Here is a 23,207-nt window from a genome sequence, read left to right on the forward strand (position 1 = left end):
AGGTGCCACTTAGACAGGGTTTGTTTCAGTCACACATTACAAATACTGTAGGCTGAATGGTTAGACACTGTTCCATAGGAGTGGGACTGTGATTCAGTATCTACTTTTGCATGCACAAGGTCCCATATTAAATCCCACGCATTTCCAGTTAAAAGCATCGAGTAGGTGATGGGGAGGATCTCTGCCTGAGATTCTGGACACCCGGTCAGACTAAACAATAAAGGCCTGATAGACCACTATAGCAGCTTCACGGCTGTTTGTAAGAAGGACCCCTTCTGTTGTTCAGAAGACCTTGGTGATCCTGTTGCTCAAAGATTTGTTGTTGTACAGTCGCACAGTCGAGTCCGACTCTTTGCGACCCCATGGACAAAGTCATGCCAGGCCCTCCTGTCTTCTACCATCCTCCGAAGTCTACTTAAATTCATGTTGTTTATGCCTCAAATATTAGGCCCTTGTTAACTCTGTGCACCCTTGTACTCCCTGGCTTTTGTTGTTTGTTCTTACCTCTTGTTTACCAGCCAATTCTGTGAGTCTCTGACCAGTTACATTCCTGTCTTCTCTCTTGTTCCTCCCTACTGCTGGACTTATCCTAATGAACCATCAGCTCAAACTCTATTGCTATCCCCACTGCCCTGGGTGCTGTCACACAAGATTGCCCAGACTAATTCCTACAGCATCAACTCAATTTACACTAGGTAGATCCAGCCAAATTTATCTTCGTGGACACACTCATTCCAGCCCTTCGCAAACAAATCTCTTCCTTAATCTGATACTTAGGTGCAGGGCCTCCCAGAGGGTGGGCCTGGGGGTGGGGGGGACAAAATTTCCTGTGCCCAAGTCAGCTGGAGATCTCCTGAAGCCAGCATCACACTGTTCACAGAATGTATTTTTCAAAAATTCAAATGCTCTGCACTGGAGCCACTAGAGGCACAGGGAATGATGAGTACAGTAAAGAGAAGTCACTCTGATTATCTGTTTGCTATGCCTTTCTGCAAAGTTTACTACAAGGAGGCAAACAGCTGCATATCTTGCTAAATTCATCAACCAAGCCACCATTAAAGCAGGGCAAGACCAGCCAGCAAAGCTCATGGGCATTACCGTCATTGCAAGGATGCAGCCTCTTTTAAAAGGTTTTCTACCAGCCTTTCCCTGCTCCTTTTCTTCCACACAACTCCATAGTTTTGGCTGCTCAACTAGATCTTGCAAAGGGGCAGTCTTATCAATGGGTTGTAGAAAATAAAACAACCTTTCCTCTTTTCAAAATTTCTCTTCCTTTCTTTTATTCTTTTAGATAGGGACAGACCCATTTGTTCAATTTAGAGTGTATGACACAATGGAGGATGAAAAACAGAATGAGTCCAAGATGTTATAGGTCCCGGGATTACACTCTCTGTGGGTAAAGCAAGCATCTAGATTTGTTGCAAGGTCTGGTTCCCCAGTTTCTCTCTATCAAGTGGCTCGTGAGAAGTTTTAGGGCATGGGGACTATCAAGTAGGAAGAAATGACCTGCCTTCCAAGGCCTGTGCTACAGAAACAGTATTAACCATAATAGGCTAGTGGTCATTTTTGTTAATTATTCTTAGATATACATAATACAAAATAAACCTTTTACTGAATAATACATACAGTGGTGCTCTGTTACATATTTTGAGCTGTCTTGCAGCACACTTGTTTCTGGGGAACATCCTGGCTTTGTTAATACATTTCTTTAGTGGGTACTGTAATTGTAACATAGCATTATTTTTCTTTCATTTTGAAACTGCTGTTTTCCAGGATTGTATGCAAATGCTTTTTACTCTAACAGTACAAGACAGATACATTCCTGTCACTTTGTGCATACCAAATATAAACTGAGCTAGTATGTGTCAATGATGCCATTACTACAGTGAGTTACTTTCAAAGCAGCACCAGTAAGCACTCTAATACAGCACTGTCTGCTGTCAATCAGCACCCATGGCCTTGTCAGAGCACTAAGTCCAGACACTGCCCCTACGTTCCAAAGGCCTTAGCAGTTTTATCATCTTAAACCTCAGTGTTTATTATACAGCATATAAAATGTGACCAGGACAACAGATGAGTTTCTGCATGACATCCAGGATTTCATTTTCACCCAGATTTCAGGGATCCTCCAAATCCTTCAGTACACATTTCTTACAACTGCTGTTAATTTGCTTTGAGAAATATGCTCAGGACTTATAATAATAATAATAATAATAATAAATTTTATTTGTACCCCGCCCTCCCCTGCCGAAGCAGGCTCAGGGCGGCTAACAATACGGTGACCAATGGTGCACCAACAATAAAACAGTTACATTAGAAACATTAAACATTAATTGACCTTAAAAACCTGATTAAAACAATTAACTAAAACATATTATAACGCTATCCTTGACGCTCTTCTAGTTGATGTTGATGGCGGATTTTCTTCGTTATCAGTATAATTCAGTTATTCATAAGCTAATTTAAAAAGGGTGGTCTTGCAGGCCCTGCGGAACTGATCAAGGTTCCGCAGGGCCCGCACCTCCTCTGGAAGTTGGTTCCAGAGATATGGGGCTGCGGCCGAAAAGGCCCGAGAGTGAGAGTTATAAAGACAAAGAGCATTTGCACAACTAAGAGTGACAGAAACTGACTGAGAGTTAAAAGCATCCTTTGGTTCTGAAACTTTTGTGCCAGTTTTCCCCCATAATTTGCTGTCCAACAAGTGTGTAGAACAAATTTATTTTTAAAAAATCTTTTTAAAAAAATCATAGAACCCAATGTTTAGTTCTACCTTTACAGAACATGGCAACTCTCAGGGGGCGTTTTTTTTTTTTTTTGTAGAAAAGAACTACTCCAGGTACCATTCCTAAGAAATATTATTAAAGACTCATTATTAAAGGCCTTTCTAAAGAGAATGTGCCCATGATTATTCAAACATAGATAGTATTAGGCATATCAAGGCTATGGTAACCTAGGCATTTTTCTTCAAAAGAAAGGGCTCCAGCTATTAAGTAAAATATTTAGAAGGAAGGTCATGTTTTGAAGCAAGCTAGTCAAAGGAAAGCAACATAACCAATTAATTTTCCTTGAGAGTACAGCTCTAGTGTCCACCATCAATGCACAAACTCCTTCCAGAATTATGTGTGTTCACTAAGAGACCTAAAATGTGCACCAGACCAGACTTCAAAAGCACATTTAAGACATTGGCCACTTAAAGTCAAGTCCACAGAACATATTAGGGTGCTCAGAGAAAAAACAAAGTTAAGATGCTGACAGCTGTTTGACAGGAGACAAAAAATATCCATAGTTTAAGGCAGAGGTCCCCAACATGGTGCCAACCAAGTGTTCTAGAAAGTGGATGGGTCCAGAGGTAGATACATTTATTTGGCAACAGCTGCCACCACAGCACTAGTTATTTTTCTGGGGAAGACTTTAGTTTAGTAGACAAGCACATAGCCCTCAGTCTGTGCCTTAGTGCCTTCACATGTTCTTGAAGCAACTTATGTACAAAAGCTCACAATGCCCTGCTGCTTCATGTTTTCCTCTGGGTCTTAGGCTCAAAGCATTGACCAGGAAATCTCGGTACTGAATGTCAATAAATCAAAAGTTGGTTTGCAGCTTACAGATGTGCACACTTGAACAACACCTGAATAGCATGTTCAAGATTGGTACAGTACAGACATTGCAGTTTTTGATGCAATAATTCATAGCAAGAGGTGACATTTATCATAGACTGTAAAACAAAATATTGCAAGCATGCTAATGTTTTAAGTTTTAAAAAAATCTTTAATTGTGTTTGTCTGTGCCCATTATAAAATGTATATGTCTGTTACTTAGCATAACATTTTATGACACACACGACTCCTTTCAAGGCCACTGAATGATGCAGCTCTGTTTAGGATTGCATTGTAAATCTAACAACTAGAGAACACGTGGGCAGCCATGATGTTCCGAAGAAGTGTGCTTACACACAAAAGCTCATACCTTGAATAAGCTTTTGTTGGTCTTAAAGGTGCCACTGGACTCAAAATTTGTTCAACAAGAGAGAAGTTTAATGATTTGAACCACAATAAGATTTAGAAAGACATAAATTACTTTTGAAACACCTTTCTTTAGAAGATAGTTTTAGTGTTTTCAATGTTTTCAATGAAGTTTCCTTTCTACCAAATCTGTTTAAGATGGACACCCTACTGAATATTTAAAAAAACCCAAGCCAGTCCTAAGGTATACACCAACTGATATAAGGTATATACCAACACAACAACTGACAGATCATTTAAGAACAAAAAGAGGGGGAAAGGTTGAAAGTGTTAAGAACATTGCCTAATGTCTAAATAGATTCCATTTCAAGAGATTAAAGCTGATCAAAACAGCAGTAATAGCACTGCATATCTCAAGTACAGAGAAAGATTTAAACAACTTCTCTGTTACGTGCCATCGAGTTACTTTTGACTTATACAACCCTATAAATTAAACCTCACTTTCTGCTATCTAATTTACAGTTGAAAAGAATGGTGAATCAGTTTATGGAAGTACAACCAATCATACACCTCTCTAAGAATGGGAGGAATCAAGATGTCCCTCCAACTTTCATTTCACAACTTCACCTCTGCCAGAAAGCATGGCATGAGCAGACAAGCAGAGTACAGCCAGAATTTTCCATGAGTGGGTAAGTAGATACTTCTATATGAGAACTCCACGTTCATGTTTACAATTTCATTATGGATTCCCCACATAACTAGCAGTGAGAAACATTTTGTTCAGCAGTTCCCTTTGCCTTTTTCTTCAAAGAGTGGTTTACAACCAACTCCAGATTCCAGTATATATTTGCCAAATGTTTCCTATTATTAAGAAGTCAAATGACAACATTTTAAAAATCATATTAGATCCAGACTCAACACAGAGAATCTCCATTCCACAAAATGGCTGTGCTCCAATATACTACAGGTCACTGTTAGCGACTGGATCCTTAACATGAGTTGATTCCATGTACTCACTCGTTTTCTTAAAAGTGCCAAGGGGCTTCCATTTGTCATTTGACATAGTAAATAGTGGCAATAAAGGGAAGAAATGGAAGTTCAATTTTATTTGTACAGTCAGCTGAAAGAATTAACTGCTACTAGGTGACAGATATTTAGCTTTCATTGTGAAAGGATGTTAATGAATATGACCACAAACATAGGGGGAACAGTTTCTGGTCTTCACTAAAATTCACTAAGGATGCTTCTGTAGGCCAGAAACAAGGCTGGCTGGCTGGCTGTTAGATAAACATGCCAAAAAGGGAATCCAGAGACCCAAAACAGAACAGCCTTGGAGAGGAACAAAGGAGTTAACAGACTACTGGGTGAGGTCAGACGTTAAGAAAATACCGCTACGGGCATGAGTGGAGTCCAGAAGCATGTCGGATTTTAAATGGTTGTCCAAACGTCAGCATCTGCGAATGATGGTTAGCTTGTTCGAGTCCTGTGTTGAGACGACTGGGGCACGGACTAATTTGATACTGCTTTAAATCCGGAACAAAATTCTTCTGACGGATCCTGAGTGGAATTTCTCTGTTTGAACGCTCCATCATTGGCGACTCGTCAGAAGCGCACCACCGCTTCCTGTCCAAAGCCCCCTGGAAGTGATATCACTGTGCCACTGAATGAGTGAGTGAATGTTGGCTCGATAAATCGTTTACCCGCCGCTATGTCCGGAAACAAAACTCACTTTTGAAACTAGATGTGAACTGATTTGAATTCCTGGGGTTTTTTCTGCACGTGTAGTGCTCGTGCTGGAAAAGTAGTGCCAATGGACTAGCAAAACTGTTAGTGATCCGACCCATTTAAAAGCGACGTGCATCCCCGCCCTCAAGAATGAGGTCATGGTGGGTGTGCGAGGTCTCTTGTAGAGAAGGGAGGAGACGCTGGATCTGCTCGATAGTGCAGATAGCGGGCATCACTGCGCCTGCGCTAATGCAGATTGACGTCTCATGAAACGAGGTCCGGTAGAACACTCTGATCGACCAGCGACGGGACCCAGATGGGATAGAACAGGAGCCTGGCTGTTGTCTGATCAGGAAATTGGTTGTGCGGATTATTATAGAGGCGCGTTGCAGATGGATTTAATGGTGAGTGTGACCGCACCCTACTATGTACTTTTGTAGACTAGAAAATGTATAATTTATATAAATAGATAAAATAGGTGTCTGAGCCCTGGCAGAAGCAAAGTTTCTTAATTTTTTTAAAGTTTATTGATATTTAATAAATCAAGTACAGATATCGTAATATAAGCAATACCTTAATAAATAGTTGTTCAATTCATAGTCAGAGAAGAAAAACAAAAAAATCACTTAGATCCAGGGCTTTTTTTGTAGCAGGACTCCTTTGCATATTAGGCCACACACTCCTGATGTAGCCGATCTTCCTGGAGCTTACAGTAGGTCCTTTAGTAAAAGCCCTGTAAGCTCTTGAAGGATTGACTACATCAGGGGTGTGTGGCCTAATATGCAAAGGATTCCTGCTACAAAAAAGCCCTGCTTAGATAATTAAATAACACATTATAATCCTTCCTATTTGGAATATATTGTTACCTTTGTGATATTCTGTCATTGAAATCCACACTTTCTCATGATTAACTTTCCACATATTTTAATACTTTCCTCAAAAAAAAGAGGTGTTGGTTATTTTATTAATTACTTTTATTTCCCATATTTTATTATGCCACTGTGCCCTCATAGGTGCTGTGGCTAATTTCCAATACTTAGCTACTAACAATCTGCCTCTCCAATAATATTTAAGTCAAATTTATATGTTCTTTTGTCATTTTACAATCATGCCAAATATCAAATAATAACATTTTAATCTGAGCTGGTAGATTCAAAAATTCTATTAAGTTTAGATAAACAATTCAAAAACATTTTAAAGTTTTAAAACATCTAATACACAACATTCTCAATGCATTTGAAAGCGAGGTTCAAATTTCTTCCCAATCTGATTCAATTAATTCAACTGACAGATCTGTTTGCCAACATTTATCATACCTTGGTATTGAAGAATAAAAGATCTACCAAATATTTATATAACTTCGATAACCGACCTTTAGCAATATTATCAGGATCCTTTAACAGTAATTCATATTGCTTTAATTGCTTTTTAAGAAAACCCCTCCTGTGCAGTGATCGTATAAAGTTGCTTATTTGAAGATATTGAAACCAATCAATACTATTACCCAATTTTCTTTCTGCTTGGGCTTTGGTTATTTCTCCTTTTATAAGCCAATCACATAATCTACCTAGACCAATTCCCGTAAGTGTGGAGGTTTGGTCAGTTGAAAAGGTGGAAACCAATCCTGATTTAAGATGATTGCTACTGGTGATATATCCAGAGTTATAAACTTTCATAATTTATCCCAAATTCACGGAGTATTTTCTAATATAAAATTAACTGGAATAGAGTATGTTCTCTTGTTCTTTTTTGGTCAAAATGTGCCTCAAAGTATAAATAGTAATGCATATTCCTTCTGTATCCAATCTTCCTTTGGATCTATTTCCAACATTTTACTTATTTGTGAAAGATTTACAGTATAATAATATAGCCTCAAATTTGGTATTTGAAGACCTCCTTTGTTAAGGAAGCAAAGATTCAGTAACAGCATTACTTGTCTCTACTATACCCCCAAATGATCCAAAGATGTTGAGGTATGACTTTTGCATTGAGATTAATGATGTGATATAGGAAAACTAAGTAGGCACTTTAGGCTACCTAAGTGCACTTCTATATCTGAATCAGGCCTAACCAGAGTTATCTGTAACAGAATAATACCACTAATAGTCTGAAGAAATCAAAATATAAGCCAGATTGCACACTCAGCAACTCACAACCTTCATGGAGTAGAAACACCCTACTGCTGTTTGACTGATTTTGTGACGCTACCAACAATCATTACCCCTTCCTCCTTAGTGGAATAAAAAAGGCTATTAGGAACAAAATTAATGTAGTACTGCACTTGAAATTCCATGCACCAATTTTGGAATGTTCATTTTCATAAACCAAAATTTATTTGAAGTGAGAGTCATCCCAAACTTAAATTCAAGGAGGGAGCAAATTACTATCAACTGTGGTTCCTTAAGAAACATACTGGCAGCTAAAGACAGCAAGTACAAACATCAATTAACATTATTTGAGTATATCTTGCAACAGGGACAGAGTTTTTGCACATACAGTGTTCCCAGCTTGAAGGATGATGCTTCTATACCAAATTATGACTGAGGTAGGATTTAGCTAATTTCACCTTTAGGCAGAAATTCTCAGCCCTCATTTATCCTATCAATAAAATGAAAGCAGACAATAAACCCAACAAGCATTTTCACAGATGGAAGGCTGGCTTTCTGCAAACTAAGCAGAATTCTTAAATTATTTCAGAAGCCTGGACTGGGCTGGTTCTAGTTACATAAAGTACCCTGCAAATACTTATTCCTAATAAAAGAGTTCATATGGAAAGAAAACAGTTGCTTTGAGGAAGCCCCAACAAGCCAAGATAATGGCTCTAGCAGTTATTTTGCAAGAAGAAAAAGATATCAGTCCCTAAACTAATCAAGAGTCTTTGGGAAGTTGTACTTTTAGGGCACAAACCCAGCACTGATTATAGAGAACTGTTTCTTTTTCCCCTTGAAAGACCTCAGAATTATTGCATCACATCCCTCAACAAATACTAAACTGACCAGGTCTGGAAGTTACTCTTTTTTGTTTGTCTCATATGATTGCACTGTTTCATGAACACAAAGTATTTTGTAAATTGTGTACATTCTGCTTTACAGAAAAATAAAGATTAGGCAATATTTGTTCCACAAACATCTGCTGATATAAGTGCATGCATTTTGATTATTCCGCGTCTCTTCTACACCTAACCTGAAGCATGCCTGGTGAGAGGCTAAAACACCAATGTATTTTACTAAAGAAATCTGTCAAGGGGGAAAAATACTTAGTCATAATCTGTCACAGCATAAGCACACCATCTGCTTCAGAAAAAGGTACCACAGGACTCAGTACAGCTCTGTCTCTCTCCATACCACCTACCCAGAACACATGGGTATATGCCCTGCTGAGCATAAAGTGTAAACTAAGGGAGTATACATTGTCTGTTACATAAATGTTATAACTTCGTTATCTAAAGCGATAACACAAGGTGATAAGACTTATTCTTGGCTTTAAGAATATGCTCAGAATCAAAGCAGCTTGATGAGACATTTATTATGCCTGTAACACAAATAGTTCGGATACAAACACACTTGCTCACATTTCACAACCTGCTGGTAAATCCCAAATCTGTATAATTGTACAATTCGCTGCTTTCAAAAGACATAGGAGCTAATAAATTCAGGCTTTTGACTGCCTTTCTGAATGAAGCTGAACATAGCTGTGAGGAAGGCAGCCTATCATTCTGGAATTCATTAATATTGTATGCAAGACATACCCCATGCTGCCAGATTCTTGACCACACAAATCAGACATTTTACGCACTGGGGAGTGCTTATTGTTGTTTACAGTAGAGCACCTTGGCCCTGTAAGTTTTCCAGGAATGTAATATTTGTCCCTCTTTAGCAGATAAGTGCAAGTTACTACACTCAAGTAAACAAAGGTCAGAGAATGGGACATCTATAATACAAAATTAATTTTATTTCTAACATGTTTAAATGCCACAGTTCCCATCCAAAGCACTGTGGGGATTGTATTTTTTTGAAGTGGGGGGCAGGAATCTTATCAACATAAACTCAATTCCCAAAATTCCATGGGTGAGCTAAAATTTGCTTCCAAGTGACCTGATTTTCTCACAAAGCTATCTTTTTTTATTGCAGGCTAATGATCATTTTGTGAACTACAGGACTGCAATACTGAATTCTTTATTACCAAACCATATATCTCTCCTAACAAAGAGAAAAGAAAAAGAGGATGAACCAATCCATTACCAATGCTGTGTCTTACTCTTCTCACTCTAGAACAGGGGTGTCAAATATGCGGCTTGCAGACCTGATTTGGCCCCTGCAGGGCTGCCATCAGGCCCACAAGCAACTGGCCATCTGCTTCCTTCTCTCCCGGTCACCATTTTTTATTTCTCCCATGCAATGTAGCCAAGCAAAGTGGCCTATACCTTCCCAGATAGTAGGCTAATACTATTCTTGCACTGCCTCAAAGAAGTTGAAGTTATTTTTCTGGGGAAGACTATAGTTTTGTAGACAAATACATAGCCCTCTGTGTCATTGTGCCTTCACATGTTCTTGACCAGCACACAAAGCAAAATGTACAGTCCAGCCATTTCATGTTTTTCCCTGGGTCTTAGGGGAAAACATGAAATGAGCATAAGATTTCTGTAATGAATATCAATAAATCAAAAGTAGGTTTGCAGCTTACAGATACACACCTGAACAGCATACTCAAGATTGCTACAGCACAAACAATATCTCCAATATCTCCAGATTTTGATACAATAATTCTGAGCAAGAGGCATCAGTTAAACAAAATATTGCAAGAGTGCTAATGTTTTAAGCATCTTTTATTTTAAGTAAAAAAAATCTTTAGTTGTGTTTGTCTATGCCCTATAAAGTTCATATCTCCACTACTGGCATTTCATTTTAGAATACACGTGGCCTGGCCTGACAAAGTCTCATTTATGCCAGATCCGTCCCTCATAAAAAATGAGTTTGACACCCCTGCTCTAGAAAACACAATGCTTTTCACATATCTATGTGTCTCCAAATGACCTCCAGATCATCTAAGCTGTTCAAGGAAGGTAAAGCACAGAGTCAGCAGGCCTATACTTCTGGGTATTTTAAAAAACTCAGCAGCTCATATTGGGTCAATCAAGCCAAAAGGCCTGTTCCAACACAGAAAATGGATCCAGAGAAGGAATTGTTGCCACTTTCTTTCTCCTTCCTCTACAGCTCTCAACCCCACCCCCTCCTAAGAAAAGCTACTAGTGAGGGACAGGTTCCAGAACAGTATCCTAGGTTGGAGGGGGGAGCAAAAAGTGAGGATTCACTAAATTGTCTTTCCTCACTGACATACAAGCTTTTGCTCTGCTTGTGTAATGGTGGTGGGGGTGAAGGTTGCCATCCAATTCCCTTTCCTGCAGCAGCCCTCTGTGCTGCGCTGCTTGATGTTCTTGGATGGCCTCTCTAAACCACAACAATTTTTTGAAAGGTACAGTGGGAACTGCAGAAGGCAGCAGCAACAGTCCCCTTCCAAAATGTCATCTGTTTAACACTACCCAATGAGCTACGTCCAAGACTTCCTGAGACTGGCCCAAACCTTCATACTCTGCCTTTCTTTCCCACAGACCCTTGTGATTCTACAAGTAAATACCCCTACTGCTGTCTATAATATTCCAAGTTCTAACCTCCTTTCTCAAACATTTTACTTTGGTCAAGGATTGTTAAATTTTGGATCAACCCCAAATTGTGCAAGAGGAATAAAAAATGCAAATGCAGGAAATCATCTTAAAGTTCAAAACTGTGAAACACAGGAATTGCAGAACCATGATCACAGTAACCACATAGCAATGGCCACCAGTGCTAATATTTTATCTCAGCATGATCAGGAGTGAAAGAATGGGGACTTTACAAACCAAACCTCAGGTCATATTCTGAAACACATTACTAGATTTTAGCGTCGAAATATTTTATGTTTTTATATTATTCTATGGTTTATGGTTTTAATGTATTACTGTATTTACCCATGCACATGCATGTCTATGTGAGCCACCCTGAGCTAGGGTGGCCATAATAGCTGGAGGCCAGCCAGGGACACCTTGAGGGGGGAATGATGTGAGTGCCGTGTGCAAAGCGAGCCGCCGGAAACAGGAAGTGACATCACTTCCGGTGACGGCATGCCACCGCCGGAAACAGGAAGTGACATCACTTCCAGTGACATCATTTCCCCCGCGCCACCTACCAGAAGCAGGAAGTGACATCACTTCCTGTGACATCATTTCTCTCCGCCGGCTGTTTCTGATAGCCCTGTGCCCCCTCTTTCATTTGATATGTGTCCCGTGCGGGTGCCACCCTCCCGCCGGGAGATGCTGCAAAATGAGCCCACTTGAGGCTTATGGCGGCAGGGCTTGGGGGAAGCGAGCTAGACTGCTGTTCTTTTGAGGGGTTATAGAGTGTTTCGAGCCCGTCCCTGTGGCATCGGTCCCATCGTTGTGGGACCCAGGGGGCCGGCGCAGTGGCACGCTGAAGCAGCCTGTCGGTCACTTCCGGGTTCCTGTCCTGCATCTCGACCTGTGTTATTAGTGACAGGCTGCTTCGGCGGGCCGCTGCGCCGGCCCCCTGAGTCCCACAACGATGGGACCGATGCCACAGGGACGGGCTCGAAACACTCTATAACCCCTCAAAAGAACAGCAGTCTAGCTCGCTTCCCCCGAGCCCTGCCGCCATAAGCCTCAAGGGGGCTCATTTTGCGGCATCTCCCGGCGGGAGGGTGGCACCCGCACGGGACACATATCAAATGAAAGAGGGGGCGTAGGACTATCAGAAACAGCCGGCGGAGGGAGTCGGGAGCCCACCCCACTGGGGGATCCAGAAACAAAAGAGCAACACAGAATAAAGGTCAGATGTTTGAGAGCCGCAACATCGGATATTTGAGAGCCACGGACGGAAGGAAGGAAGGAAGGAAGGAAGGAAGGAAGGAAGGAAGGAAGGAAGGAAGGAAGGAAGGAAGGCGGGAGGGAGGGAGGAAGGAAGAAAGGAAGGAAGGAAGGAGGAAGGAAGGAGGCAGGGAGGGAGGAAGGAGGGAGGAAGGAAGAAAGGAAGGAGGGAGGGAAGGAGGGAAGAGAGGAAGGAAGGAGGGAGGGAAGGAGGGAAGAGAGGAAGGAAGGAGGGAGGGAGGGAGGGAGGAAGGAAGGAAGGAAGGAAGGAAGGAAGGAAGGAAGGAAGGAAGGAAGGAAGGAAGGAAGGAAGGAAGGAAGGAAGCCCCCTCCTGCCAGCCGCCCCCCCGCTTTCGGCCCCCTCCCTCCCTGCCTGCCTGCGGGGTGCTTACCTTCTCGCAGGGCACGGATGGCCTCCCCTCCAGGCGGGCGGGCTGGCTGGCCAGGAGGCGCAGCGGCGGCTGGTGCTGGTGGTGGCGCTGCTGGCGGGGCTGGCGGCGGCTGAGGAGGAGGCGGCCGAGCCCACTGACCCGGGGCCTCCCGCCACGCCGCAGGCGCCGCCGGCCCGCCTCCCGCTCCAGCCATGGCCTCCGCCGCCTCCCCCTCTGCCGCCGCCGGGGCCCTACGCCAGCGAGAGGAGCCGGCGGGCCGCGGTCGGGGAAGGCGGCGAGTGAGGGACCGAGCGTCCCTGCACGTACCCATGGCGGTGTGGCGGGCCCTACGCCGCCCACTCTCCTGGCCCCGCGCATGCGCAGAGCCCGCCACACCGCCGTGCGCACGCACAGGGACGCTCAGTCCCTCACTCGCCGCCTTCCCCGAGCGCGCGCGCGGCCCGCCGGCTCCCCGCTGGCTAAACCGGGATCTCTAATGGTCCCGGTATAGCCAGCCCGGGAGGCGGGAATTGGGGGCCAGAATCAGGACTTTCCCGGGTGACCGGGACGATCTGGCCACCCTACCCTGAGCCCACCTTGGCGAGGAGGGTGGGATACAAATGGAATAAAATAAAATAGATTTTGCAGTAAACATTCAAGTTTTTAAACGCAACATTCATACAAACAATTGCCTTTTATCTAAGGGCTCACCTAGATGAGAGATTTGTGATAAAAATCTTCAAAAACAACCACAGGGTAGGGGGTGGAAGTGAACCTAATTTGGGTCTGGACTGCAGTAAGGGAGAATTTAACTCTTGCTCCGATGCAATTTTCTATAGATAAATTGGAACCCGCGTGTGGCTAATAGCCCTGATAGGAAAGAGACTTTCCCCTATACTGGTGCCCAAACTGTATGTTGTGTCTTGAGCAAAAGATATTATACCGCATAGCCATCGCTACAGAAGGCGACCCGTGGGTCCCCGGATGTAGCTCGCCCGACACCCCGCCCACCAAGATCTGTGGCGGGAAGTTTGACTGACCAGGATTGGACTGGTCAGACAAGGGGGCAGTTCCGGGCAATGTATATAAGCGGGACCCGGCCCGCGTGCTCCCTCTCTTGTAATGTGCTACTGAATAAACCATGTTGCCTTCAAACCGTCTTGGTTCTCAGTACATTACACTGTATTTACTTGAAAGAAAGATTCCCACCTCCTAAAACAACTACACTCTGTTGTGAACTAAAAAGTTATCACTGGACTCAACGATAACTTGTGAGCAAATGTAAGACAACTTCCTCTTTTTGATGGCATACCTGGGTCTGGGAAAGAACTTAGTATGCATTTAAGTAAATATTCAAATGAGCAGTGCAATTTCTACCCAAAAACAGTGGGCTTAGGGGAAGAGAAGAGTTAAAAACCACACATGAATTGCCTAGTGTTACAGCCTCAATCCAAAAATTGGATCCTGATTCCTACCTCTGGCCCAATTACAGCTTTTAAATAAGATTAAAGACACCGGATTGTGTCCTAACACCCTGCTCAACTAGCAGTGATGCTTTCTGCCAGAGGAAGGCACTGCAGTTAATTGGACAGACAAGAGTCAACCCAATGGAAGAAATAGTCATGGCTCTCTTGTTTCTTGTCTAACTCCCTATATTTTCACTAACATTCTAACACATGGGTGTCAAACTCATTTGTTATGAGGGCTGGACCTGACATAAATGAGACCTTGTTGGGCCGGACCATGTTGGGGCAGGCCATGTGTATACCTATTTAAGATTAGGTAGCAAAGATATAAACTTTACAAAGGACACAGACAAACACAAAACATTTTTTTAAAAAAAAAATTAAAACATGCTTAAAACGTTAGCACTCGTTGGTCTTAAAGATGCTTTCTTTGCATTTCTCCCATGGGGTCCAGGAAACTGGGCAAAGGAAGCTTTGGCTCTTTCTTTCCTTCCCTAGGGGACCAGGAAGGGGAGGAGCCTTAGCCAATAGAATGAAGAGGGGTTTGGCTCAGTAGTTCTGCTGTGCGATTGAGAGAGCCTCAAAAAAACAAGCTCTGCCTTCTCCTCTTCCTCCCCAAGGGAGGAGTCTCAGCCAATGGAGAAAATAAAAGGTTTGCTCTAACTCCAGTGTGATTGAGCAAGCCTTGCAAGGCAAGCTGTGATGCAGAAGACAGTAGGAGATAGGGAGGAAGCAGATGACAGCCAGCTGCTCGGGGGCCTGATAGGAGCCCTCTGGAGCCTTATTTGGCCCCCAGGCCGCATGTCTGACACCCCTGTTCTAACTTATCAGGAGGAACACCACATTCCTTCTCCAAACTCAGAGTGTACACAAAAGCATCAGCGTGTCTTCCATAGTTCCTAACATCTCACGGAAAACATAAGGAATGGTTGAAGAAAAGATTCCTAGTGCAGCACAGCGTAGTACTGAAGTCCTAAGTTCTGTTCACAACCTGAGTTTGATCCCTGGTGGAAGCTGGGTTTTCAGGTAGCCACCTCAAGGTTGACTCAGCCTTCCATCCTTCCGAGGTCGGTAAAATTAGTACCCAGCTTGCTGGGGGGGAAGTGTAGATGACTGGGGAAGGCAATGGCAAACCACCCCGTAAAAAGTCTGCTGTGAAAAAGTTGTGAAAGCAACGTCACCGCAGAGTCGGAAACGACTGGTGCTTGCACAGGGGACCTTTCCTTTCCTTTCCTGTGTGACCACATACTGCTTCAAACACAAGTCTGTTCAAGGAGCTTTCCACTGCCACCATCATTACAACCACTGACGAAGGTACGCTCAAGGAAGCCACCTGGTATTGCAGAGTAGCTGCTGCATCTGATAACACGTGCTAGCTTGTGTTTCCCACTATGATTTCTGGTCAAACTAGTTTGTCAAGTTTGTATTCTCTAGCCCCTCATGCCCCAAACAGTTTTGAAACTATTTTTTAGAAGTACTTTAAAAAGACTACAGGTATATTCCTTTATTTTTTCAAAATGAAAGAAAAAGTGAAAAATTTCTTTTGGAATGTAATAGTTAGACAAAAAATTGTTTCCAAGCCACTCCACTGTTCTGTTGCATATAGGACTAGAAAAGCAATGAGGTCAAAGGAGAGAACTGAGAAGCTTCTTCTGCAGAAGTGAGGGACATTCCCCATACCCTGCCCATTACTGCTGGAGTTCATCAAGCTGCCAATGCTTGACAGGGCAAGGGCCACAGTAGGATGGGGCTGCTCCCAATATTACACAGAAATACACTCCTGTAGAAAGCAAAAACAGATCCAGCATATTATTCTCAACACTAGAGGGAACTACTAATACAGACTGAGGCAAGAATGCCACCTGCTGGATTCTGGTGTTTCAAGATTAACCTGTTTTGATCCTTCTTTGGCACACAAGATTGGACATGATCAAACACAGAGACTACTACTGCTTGTCAAGCAGAGACACAGTTATCTTGGCTGAAATACAGTCTTATATAAAGTTGAACAGGTTGAATGGTTAAACAGGTTGTCTGAAAAACTTTTCTTAGTAATGGATTCCTACAAATTTAATTAGGTACAAAAGAACTATGTCCAAACAAGGCTTTTTTGGGAGGCAGGAACAATCTAAAACACTGTTCATGTTATAACTACTGTATTTGGAAAAACATGCGAAGGCATGAGGGAAACTATATTAAAAGGAAAATAGCCTCACAGGCCAAATGTCATGCAATGATAACCCTGTAATGATTCCTTAGTACAGACTCAAATGTTGCTTATTTTCAAGGAACTCAGTTTATCTGCAAGCATTCTCAAAAGATACGTGAAAATTATGTATACAAGGCCTAGTTCCTTGTTTCTACCTCTTTGCCTCAAGTAGTCAATAAATAGAACCCAAGGGATCCATTCTGTGAATCTCCTATTAAATTCCACAGGATAAAGTTATGTGGGACATAACCAGCAGTACTGTTGGGAAAAGGCAACACTTGCTCAGCCAAGGACACTGTAACAGCTCAGATACAGCCATTTACTCTCTCCCCAAAGTGGACAGCTGCTACTGACAAAGACACATTTCTGAAAAGAACAAAAGCCCTTCCTTGTGCCTGATACTGGAAGGATGGCCTCCACCAAAATGGAGCCCATAGAAGGTACAATGCATCTGTGTCTACAGCACAAAGATGCATTGTTTATACTCCCCTCTCCAGGCCTCTGCAACAGATAGGGTCCCTGACAGACATTTTGCTAGCATAAAGTAATAGTAGATTACTTCCAGAAGTTATTCTGAAATATGGTAGCGCTGTCTGTTTATACAGAAGCATGTTTACTGGAAGAAGCAAATGCAGACAAGACTGATGAAGGCTGCAGTGAAACACAGCAGGAACAGATCTGTATGAGTATGAAGCTTTTTCAATCTTCTGGGCAATTTGGCAAGAAAAACAGGATATTGTATTTGAGGGCCCAAATAGGTGCTAGATATAAGAGTGTCTAATTTTAACATACTGAGTAACATGAAGCAGCTACTACAGAACATTTATCACACAAGGGAAAAAATTAGTTGCTATACCATACCCAGCAAGAGTTATATGCTACATATTAATTATGATTCAGACCAACAATCCAAATTAAATTTAAGAGTATTATTGAACACCTGCATCTCATTGAAATTATTTTCAAGTTACTAATAGCCTTCTATTAAGCAATTCCATAAACAACCCTACATTTAGTCCATGTGCCAGGAGACCCCTCGCCCTTACCATCTATTCCAGTATTCCTGGATTCATTTGGTGAACTCTGCAGTTCCTCTAAGCCCATAAAGACTCCCAGTCTTGGCCACCACTGCAAAGAGGTCAGTGAAACTACTATTGCAGCACACACCTATTCTAAAGGCAACTGGTGCTGAAATAGGGATCAAGTTTCAACATATGCATGAGTACTAGTTCTCAAACAAATGCTGGGCATTAGCACCTGGCATAACCCATTGCTGGTGCTTCAGTGGTCTAGTACCTTGGAAGACTGAGCTGATCCACATTATGACTTTATTCAACTTCTCCCAAAGAGTCATTCTCAAAGGTATAGAAAATCATTCTATCCTCTATCTTCCTTAGCCCTACTTCTCCTACCCATGAAGGAACATTATTTGGTGGCATCACTTATAAAGCCTCAGCTCCTATGAACATTTTCCTGTTCACTCCACCTACACAAACAAGCAAAACAATCACAACATCTTCTGCCACCATATTAGCCCATCCCAAGCTTTTGCTTCCATAACATACACTCTTCAGGGACAGTCATAATTTTGCTCTACATTTGTTGCTAGATGAGGTAACCAATTTCCATCACATTTTCACATCAATATAGGAACATGAAGATGAATTAGAGTTATAACAGCTGGCTTGGCTTTAACTTCAGAAAGGGTAGCGCTTGCCACCATTAATTTCTAAATAATCCATGTTTTTAACCACTATATATCACCTTTCTTATCAAGTAGACCATGATATTTCATTTACAATAGATGTATGAGCAGCAAATCTTATTTCTTTATAATCTGAGTGAAGTCTCTTTGACAATATGTTCTATGAAAGATTTGCACCCAAAAGTATGGCTGGCCATTTCAATTCACCTGCCCCACCAATCTGGCAACTGCTCCCATTCCAAGTCTCTTACCTCTCCACTCAAAGACCAACCTTTTTGCAGACCCTATCAGAGGATTTTCATAGCACACCTCCCTCTGTTTCTAGTCTCTCTTCTTTCTGCCTGTTCCATCCATCCTTCCCTCAATCTTATGCCCTCTGTCTGTGTTCTCTAAACAAAGTGACCATTCCCTCTTTTCACAGAATTAACACTCAGATGACTCTTCCCCTCAAAAGTTAATGTTTGTGATCATTCTGTATAAGCACAGTTTTTCCAGTTCCATCAACCTAGTTTCACTGTCCCTGAAGTCTCCTCCTTTCTAGCCCTGTCCCAGGACTCTGTTTTCTCCATGTCTTACCATTTCTGGAACAACACAACTTGAATCCATGCATTACTTCCACCACACACATTCTGTTCATCAGCTCCTCAGCCCAAGCATGTGGATGTGGGTATGAATAGGAAACATATGTTGAGATTACTAAGGTCTACCCATATCATGAGATTTTGGTTTAATTTTACTTCCAATAGACTCCCACAGGCTTAGATTTGAAGAAGTTACTGGAATCAACATGGGAAAAAAATCAGCCTACATAACTTTTTACCCTATTCCTATCAAAATCACAGATGCCTCCTGTTCTTAAGGCCTGAATGAGATTCCACACCCCATTTGCCAGTTTGGTGTAGTGATTAAATGCACAGACTCTTATTTGGAAGAACCGGGTTTGATTCCCCACTCCTTCACTTGCAACTGGCCTTGAGTCAGGCATAGCTCTCATAGGAGTTGTCTTTGAAAGGGCAGCTGCTGTAAGAGCTCTCAGCCCCACCTACCCCACAAGCTGTGTGTTGGGGGGGGGGAGGTAAAGGAGATCGTGACTGTTCTGAGATTCAGAGTATAGGGCAGGATATAAATCCAATATCAGCATTTTCTTCTTGAGCCCATCAATCTGCACACCTCTCTTGCCTTCCTAATCCCCACAGTACACAGTCTTCTTCTAATACTAATGCGTACCCCATCTTCCAAGGAAACCTTCTTAACTGATTTTCAATATTCCATGACTCCTGCATCTTTAACCATCTGAATGTTTGCAAACTGTGAAGGCAGGGGCATACAACAATCCACTAGGCAAGAGTCTCTTCCTTGAGCTTCTCTTGTAATAGGGCTCCCGAGCCACATAGTGGTTTTCAACATTACATTAGGACATGACAAAGAAAGAGCAATGCATTATAGTGCTGAAGAATGCACAACAAAGAAAGAACCAAACTGCTACCACAGAATTCTGTTTACTACATCTTAAGTGGGTGGCACCTATTTCCATTCTCCAGTCCCTGGCCGATGCTACTGAGATGGACATATACATATCTAAAGAATTGTACATGCACACAAAAACTTATACCCAGAATTAAACTTTGTTAGTCTTAAAGGTGCCGCTGGACTCAAACTTTTTTCTTTAGCAAAACCGGTAAGGCTTATTATGCATACATAGCCACCTCTGAATTGAATTTGGAAAGGCAAAATATGAAGAGTCATCTGATGTCAACATGTCAACCTTCTATACTATAGCACTTTAAGGAGGTACCAAGCCTTTCCTGTTTTTCCTAGATAGCTGCTTCTAAAAAGAAAGTGTTCTTTGGCATCTTAAGGGCTACCCTGTTTAGTGACATAGGCAAGAGCCTATTTGAGCCAACATACTTAGGGACATAGTGTACAATTTATAATATATAATTTATACTTTATGGAATGCACAAACAGTAAAATTTGAATTCCCCATTACCCTTTGTATTATAATCATTACTTAAACTAAGAAATAAAAATTTATTAACAAGTCTGACCATCTTTAACATCATTAACAAGTCAGTCTGCAGCCCCGTGGCGCAGAGTGGTAAAGCAGCAGTACTGCAGTACTGTGGTCTGAACTCTCTGCTCACTCACCACCTGAGTTCAATTCTGGCGGAAGCTGAATTCAGGCAGCCAGCCCAAGGTTGACTCAGCCTTCCATCCATCTAAGGTTGGTAAAATGAGTACCCAGCTTGCTGGGGGGAAAGTGTAAAAGACTGGGGAAGGCAATGGCAAACCACCCCATAAAAAGTCTGCCGTGAAAATGTTGTGAAAGCAACGTCATCCCAGAATCGGAAACGACTAGTGCTTGCACAGGGGACCTTTCCTTTCCTGACCATCTTTCTGCCACTTCTCTCTAACTTTTTAAAAGTACCATGACCTTGAAGTCAGAGATACAATGTCCACAGAGAGCAAAATGTTCTCCCACTGGTTTCTGTAGGTTTCCATTTTTTGGCACCTACTCTCTGTTCATTTATTCACTTATCAGTTACATTTTTAAAAACAACCTTCCTTCATAGAGCTCAGGATGGCACACATGGTTATTCCTTCCTTTTTATCCTAACAACCCCATGGGGTAAGTTAAACTGGAAAAGACTGGCTCCGAGGTCACCAAGTGAGATTCATGGCTAAATGGAGGTTGGACCAGACCTACCCATCTAAGTCTGACAATAATACTACACAACATTTATTCTCTACATAGGAAAAGTACTGGATAAACTTTGCCTGCATATTTCACTCATATTTCGGTCATCCGAGGACAAAGGCTCTTGCCAATACAAACTTATGTCATGAAAAAAATCTTTGCTAATGCTGGGGCGGGGCTAGGCCTCTGTACTCTGTTGGCCCTCCAGGGCATCCAATTGGCTGATGTGTGAAAGGGGTCACTCAACTACATGTACCAATGGTCCGATGCTGTTAAGTTCTCAAACATGTTCACTTTTTTTAGAGGTCTCCACAGTATCTTTTTTGCTGCTGAAAATTAAACCCTCCTGGAAGTTCACACACCACTTTTTCGTATACAGGAAAGGACTTCATTAAATATTTCATATTTGGGCACTGACAGCCTGACCCAAAATATAGTCATACAGCATCACATGATCAAATGTGAAACAGCACATTTACGTTACTGCATATCTTCATGACACATAAAACAGGCATCAGGGAACAACTTGAGCCCCACTTGCTTTTATTTCATAGAAACAAGCAAATAATTCAAGCATACATCCTTCCTAAAGGATGCAGCACCTCCATATTCTGTGTTCAGGTATGTACAAACCACGAAAGAGAAAGTAACAATGTGTGCATCCTAACAGCATTTTCATGGTCAGCAAAACACACACGTTATGATCATAACATCTGATTTGAGCGTTGCTTTTTCCTCTTTATATATGTGATTCCCGCCCCCGCACTGAGCTGAGTTATTTATTTATGAAACTCAACATGCTAAATGACCAAATATATCATTTACAAGGAGGAACGATATTTCAAGAGTCGCATCCATCCGCCACGCTCGTCTCCCTCAGAGACTTGCAAATGCATGCATCTACTTATTTGTCTACCACTATTTGTCTACCAGGCCTCTGCCAAGGGTTTTTCCCGAAGCCCCCCCCCCCCCCAATCCCCGCCGGTTTCCTCAAGAAAGTCATCCCCTATCACAGCAAAGTCCGCCTTCCGTTTCTCCCCCTTCCCAAGGGTCTCCCTTAGTCGCCTCAACTTGCTGTCCGCTGCCCTCCCCCCAGCCCCATTCCGCTTCCACGCCCTGCCCTGCCCTCAAAGGCCTCAACTCCTCCCCTCTCCCCCTTTGCCCCTCCTCCTACCTGCGCGATCTCCACGCTGGCCGGCAACCCCTCGGGCAAGGCCTGGAAAAGGAGCACGGCCATTGCACCGAAGAGCCTCCTTTCCATCCCCCCCCACCCCCCGTTCCCCAGCTGGCTTCACCCGGCTACTGCGAGCCTGACCCGTGAACTGAAGCACCCCGGGAGACTTTCCCCGCCCATGCTGTGACTCCCATTGGGCAGTAGGCGGACCTTCCTTCCTTTCATAGGCTTTTGCAGCTGCTACTTAAAACATGTCTTCAGAAACGCAAGCACCTGGTGTGGAGTTCCGCCCTCTCATGCGACGCAGCGGAAAGGAGCTACGAAGTGGCCATATGAAGTGTGTCGGAAGTGTACTTGGACGTCGAGAGGCTTTCCTTTGCGTTGGAGACACATTTAAAGAGACAGAGGCCGAGAAACATCACGAATGAGGGTGGTGAGGTTACAGTGCGATCATTTAGTTCCAGTATAAACCCCTGGTTTCAGTAAGCTTAAACTGGAGTAATGCTACATAAGAATGATTTAAATGGACTTAGACTGGAGTAACTCTAGATTGAATTGAAGTTGCATTGCTACCAAAAAGGGCACATTAAACTGACTTTGGAAATGGAAATACACATACAGCTACAATAATACAGACCACACCATTGCAACAAGTGTTAATGCCTGGCAAAGAAAAATGCATTAAGGTAATGGTATACACATTTGCTATCCTTTGAATGGCAAATAAAAATAAAATTGAATTTATTTCCATTGGTCATACAATAATTGATGTCTGCACCATGCCTCAGTGCCATCATTCTTGGGTGTCTATATCAAGGAGAAAGATGTAAACCACTACCATGACTGTTTTTTAATTTAAATTTGTCAACTGAAAACAGGCATTACCAATACCTACATAAGTCATTAGGCATCAGCTAAGTGGCACTACTAATACCTACATAAGCTATTAGGCATCAGCTAAGTGGTCTTCATGGTAACAACAGC

The 23,207-nt window shown here is 42.6% G+C and overlaps 1 protein-coding gene across 1 annotated transcript in view; it reads right to left on the minus strand.

The window, feature by feature from the left end:
* WBP1L (WW domain binding protein 1 like) overlaps window positions 1-22,441 on the minus strand; it is a 55,563-nt gene extending 33,122 nt beyond the window's left edge. The window contains exon 1 of the mRNA XM_060241755.1: window positions 22,224-22,441. Within this exon, the coding sequence (XP_060097738.1) occupies window positions 22,224-22,310 (87 nt within the window). The 5' untranslated portion in view covers window positions 22,311-22,441. The remainder of the gene's footprint in view (window positions 1-22,223) is intronic.
* Window positions 22,442-23,207: the final 766 nt, after the last annotated feature.

Source organism: Heteronotia binoei, chromosome 6 (genome assembly GCF_032191835.1).
Source record: "Heteronotia binoei isolate CCM8104 ecotype False Entrance Well chromosome 6, APGP_CSIRO_Hbin_v1, whole genome shotgun sequence".
Taxonomy (NCBI): domain Eukaryota; kingdom Metazoa; phylum Chordata; class Lepidosauria; order Squamata; family Gekkonidae; genus Heteronotia; species Heteronotia binoei.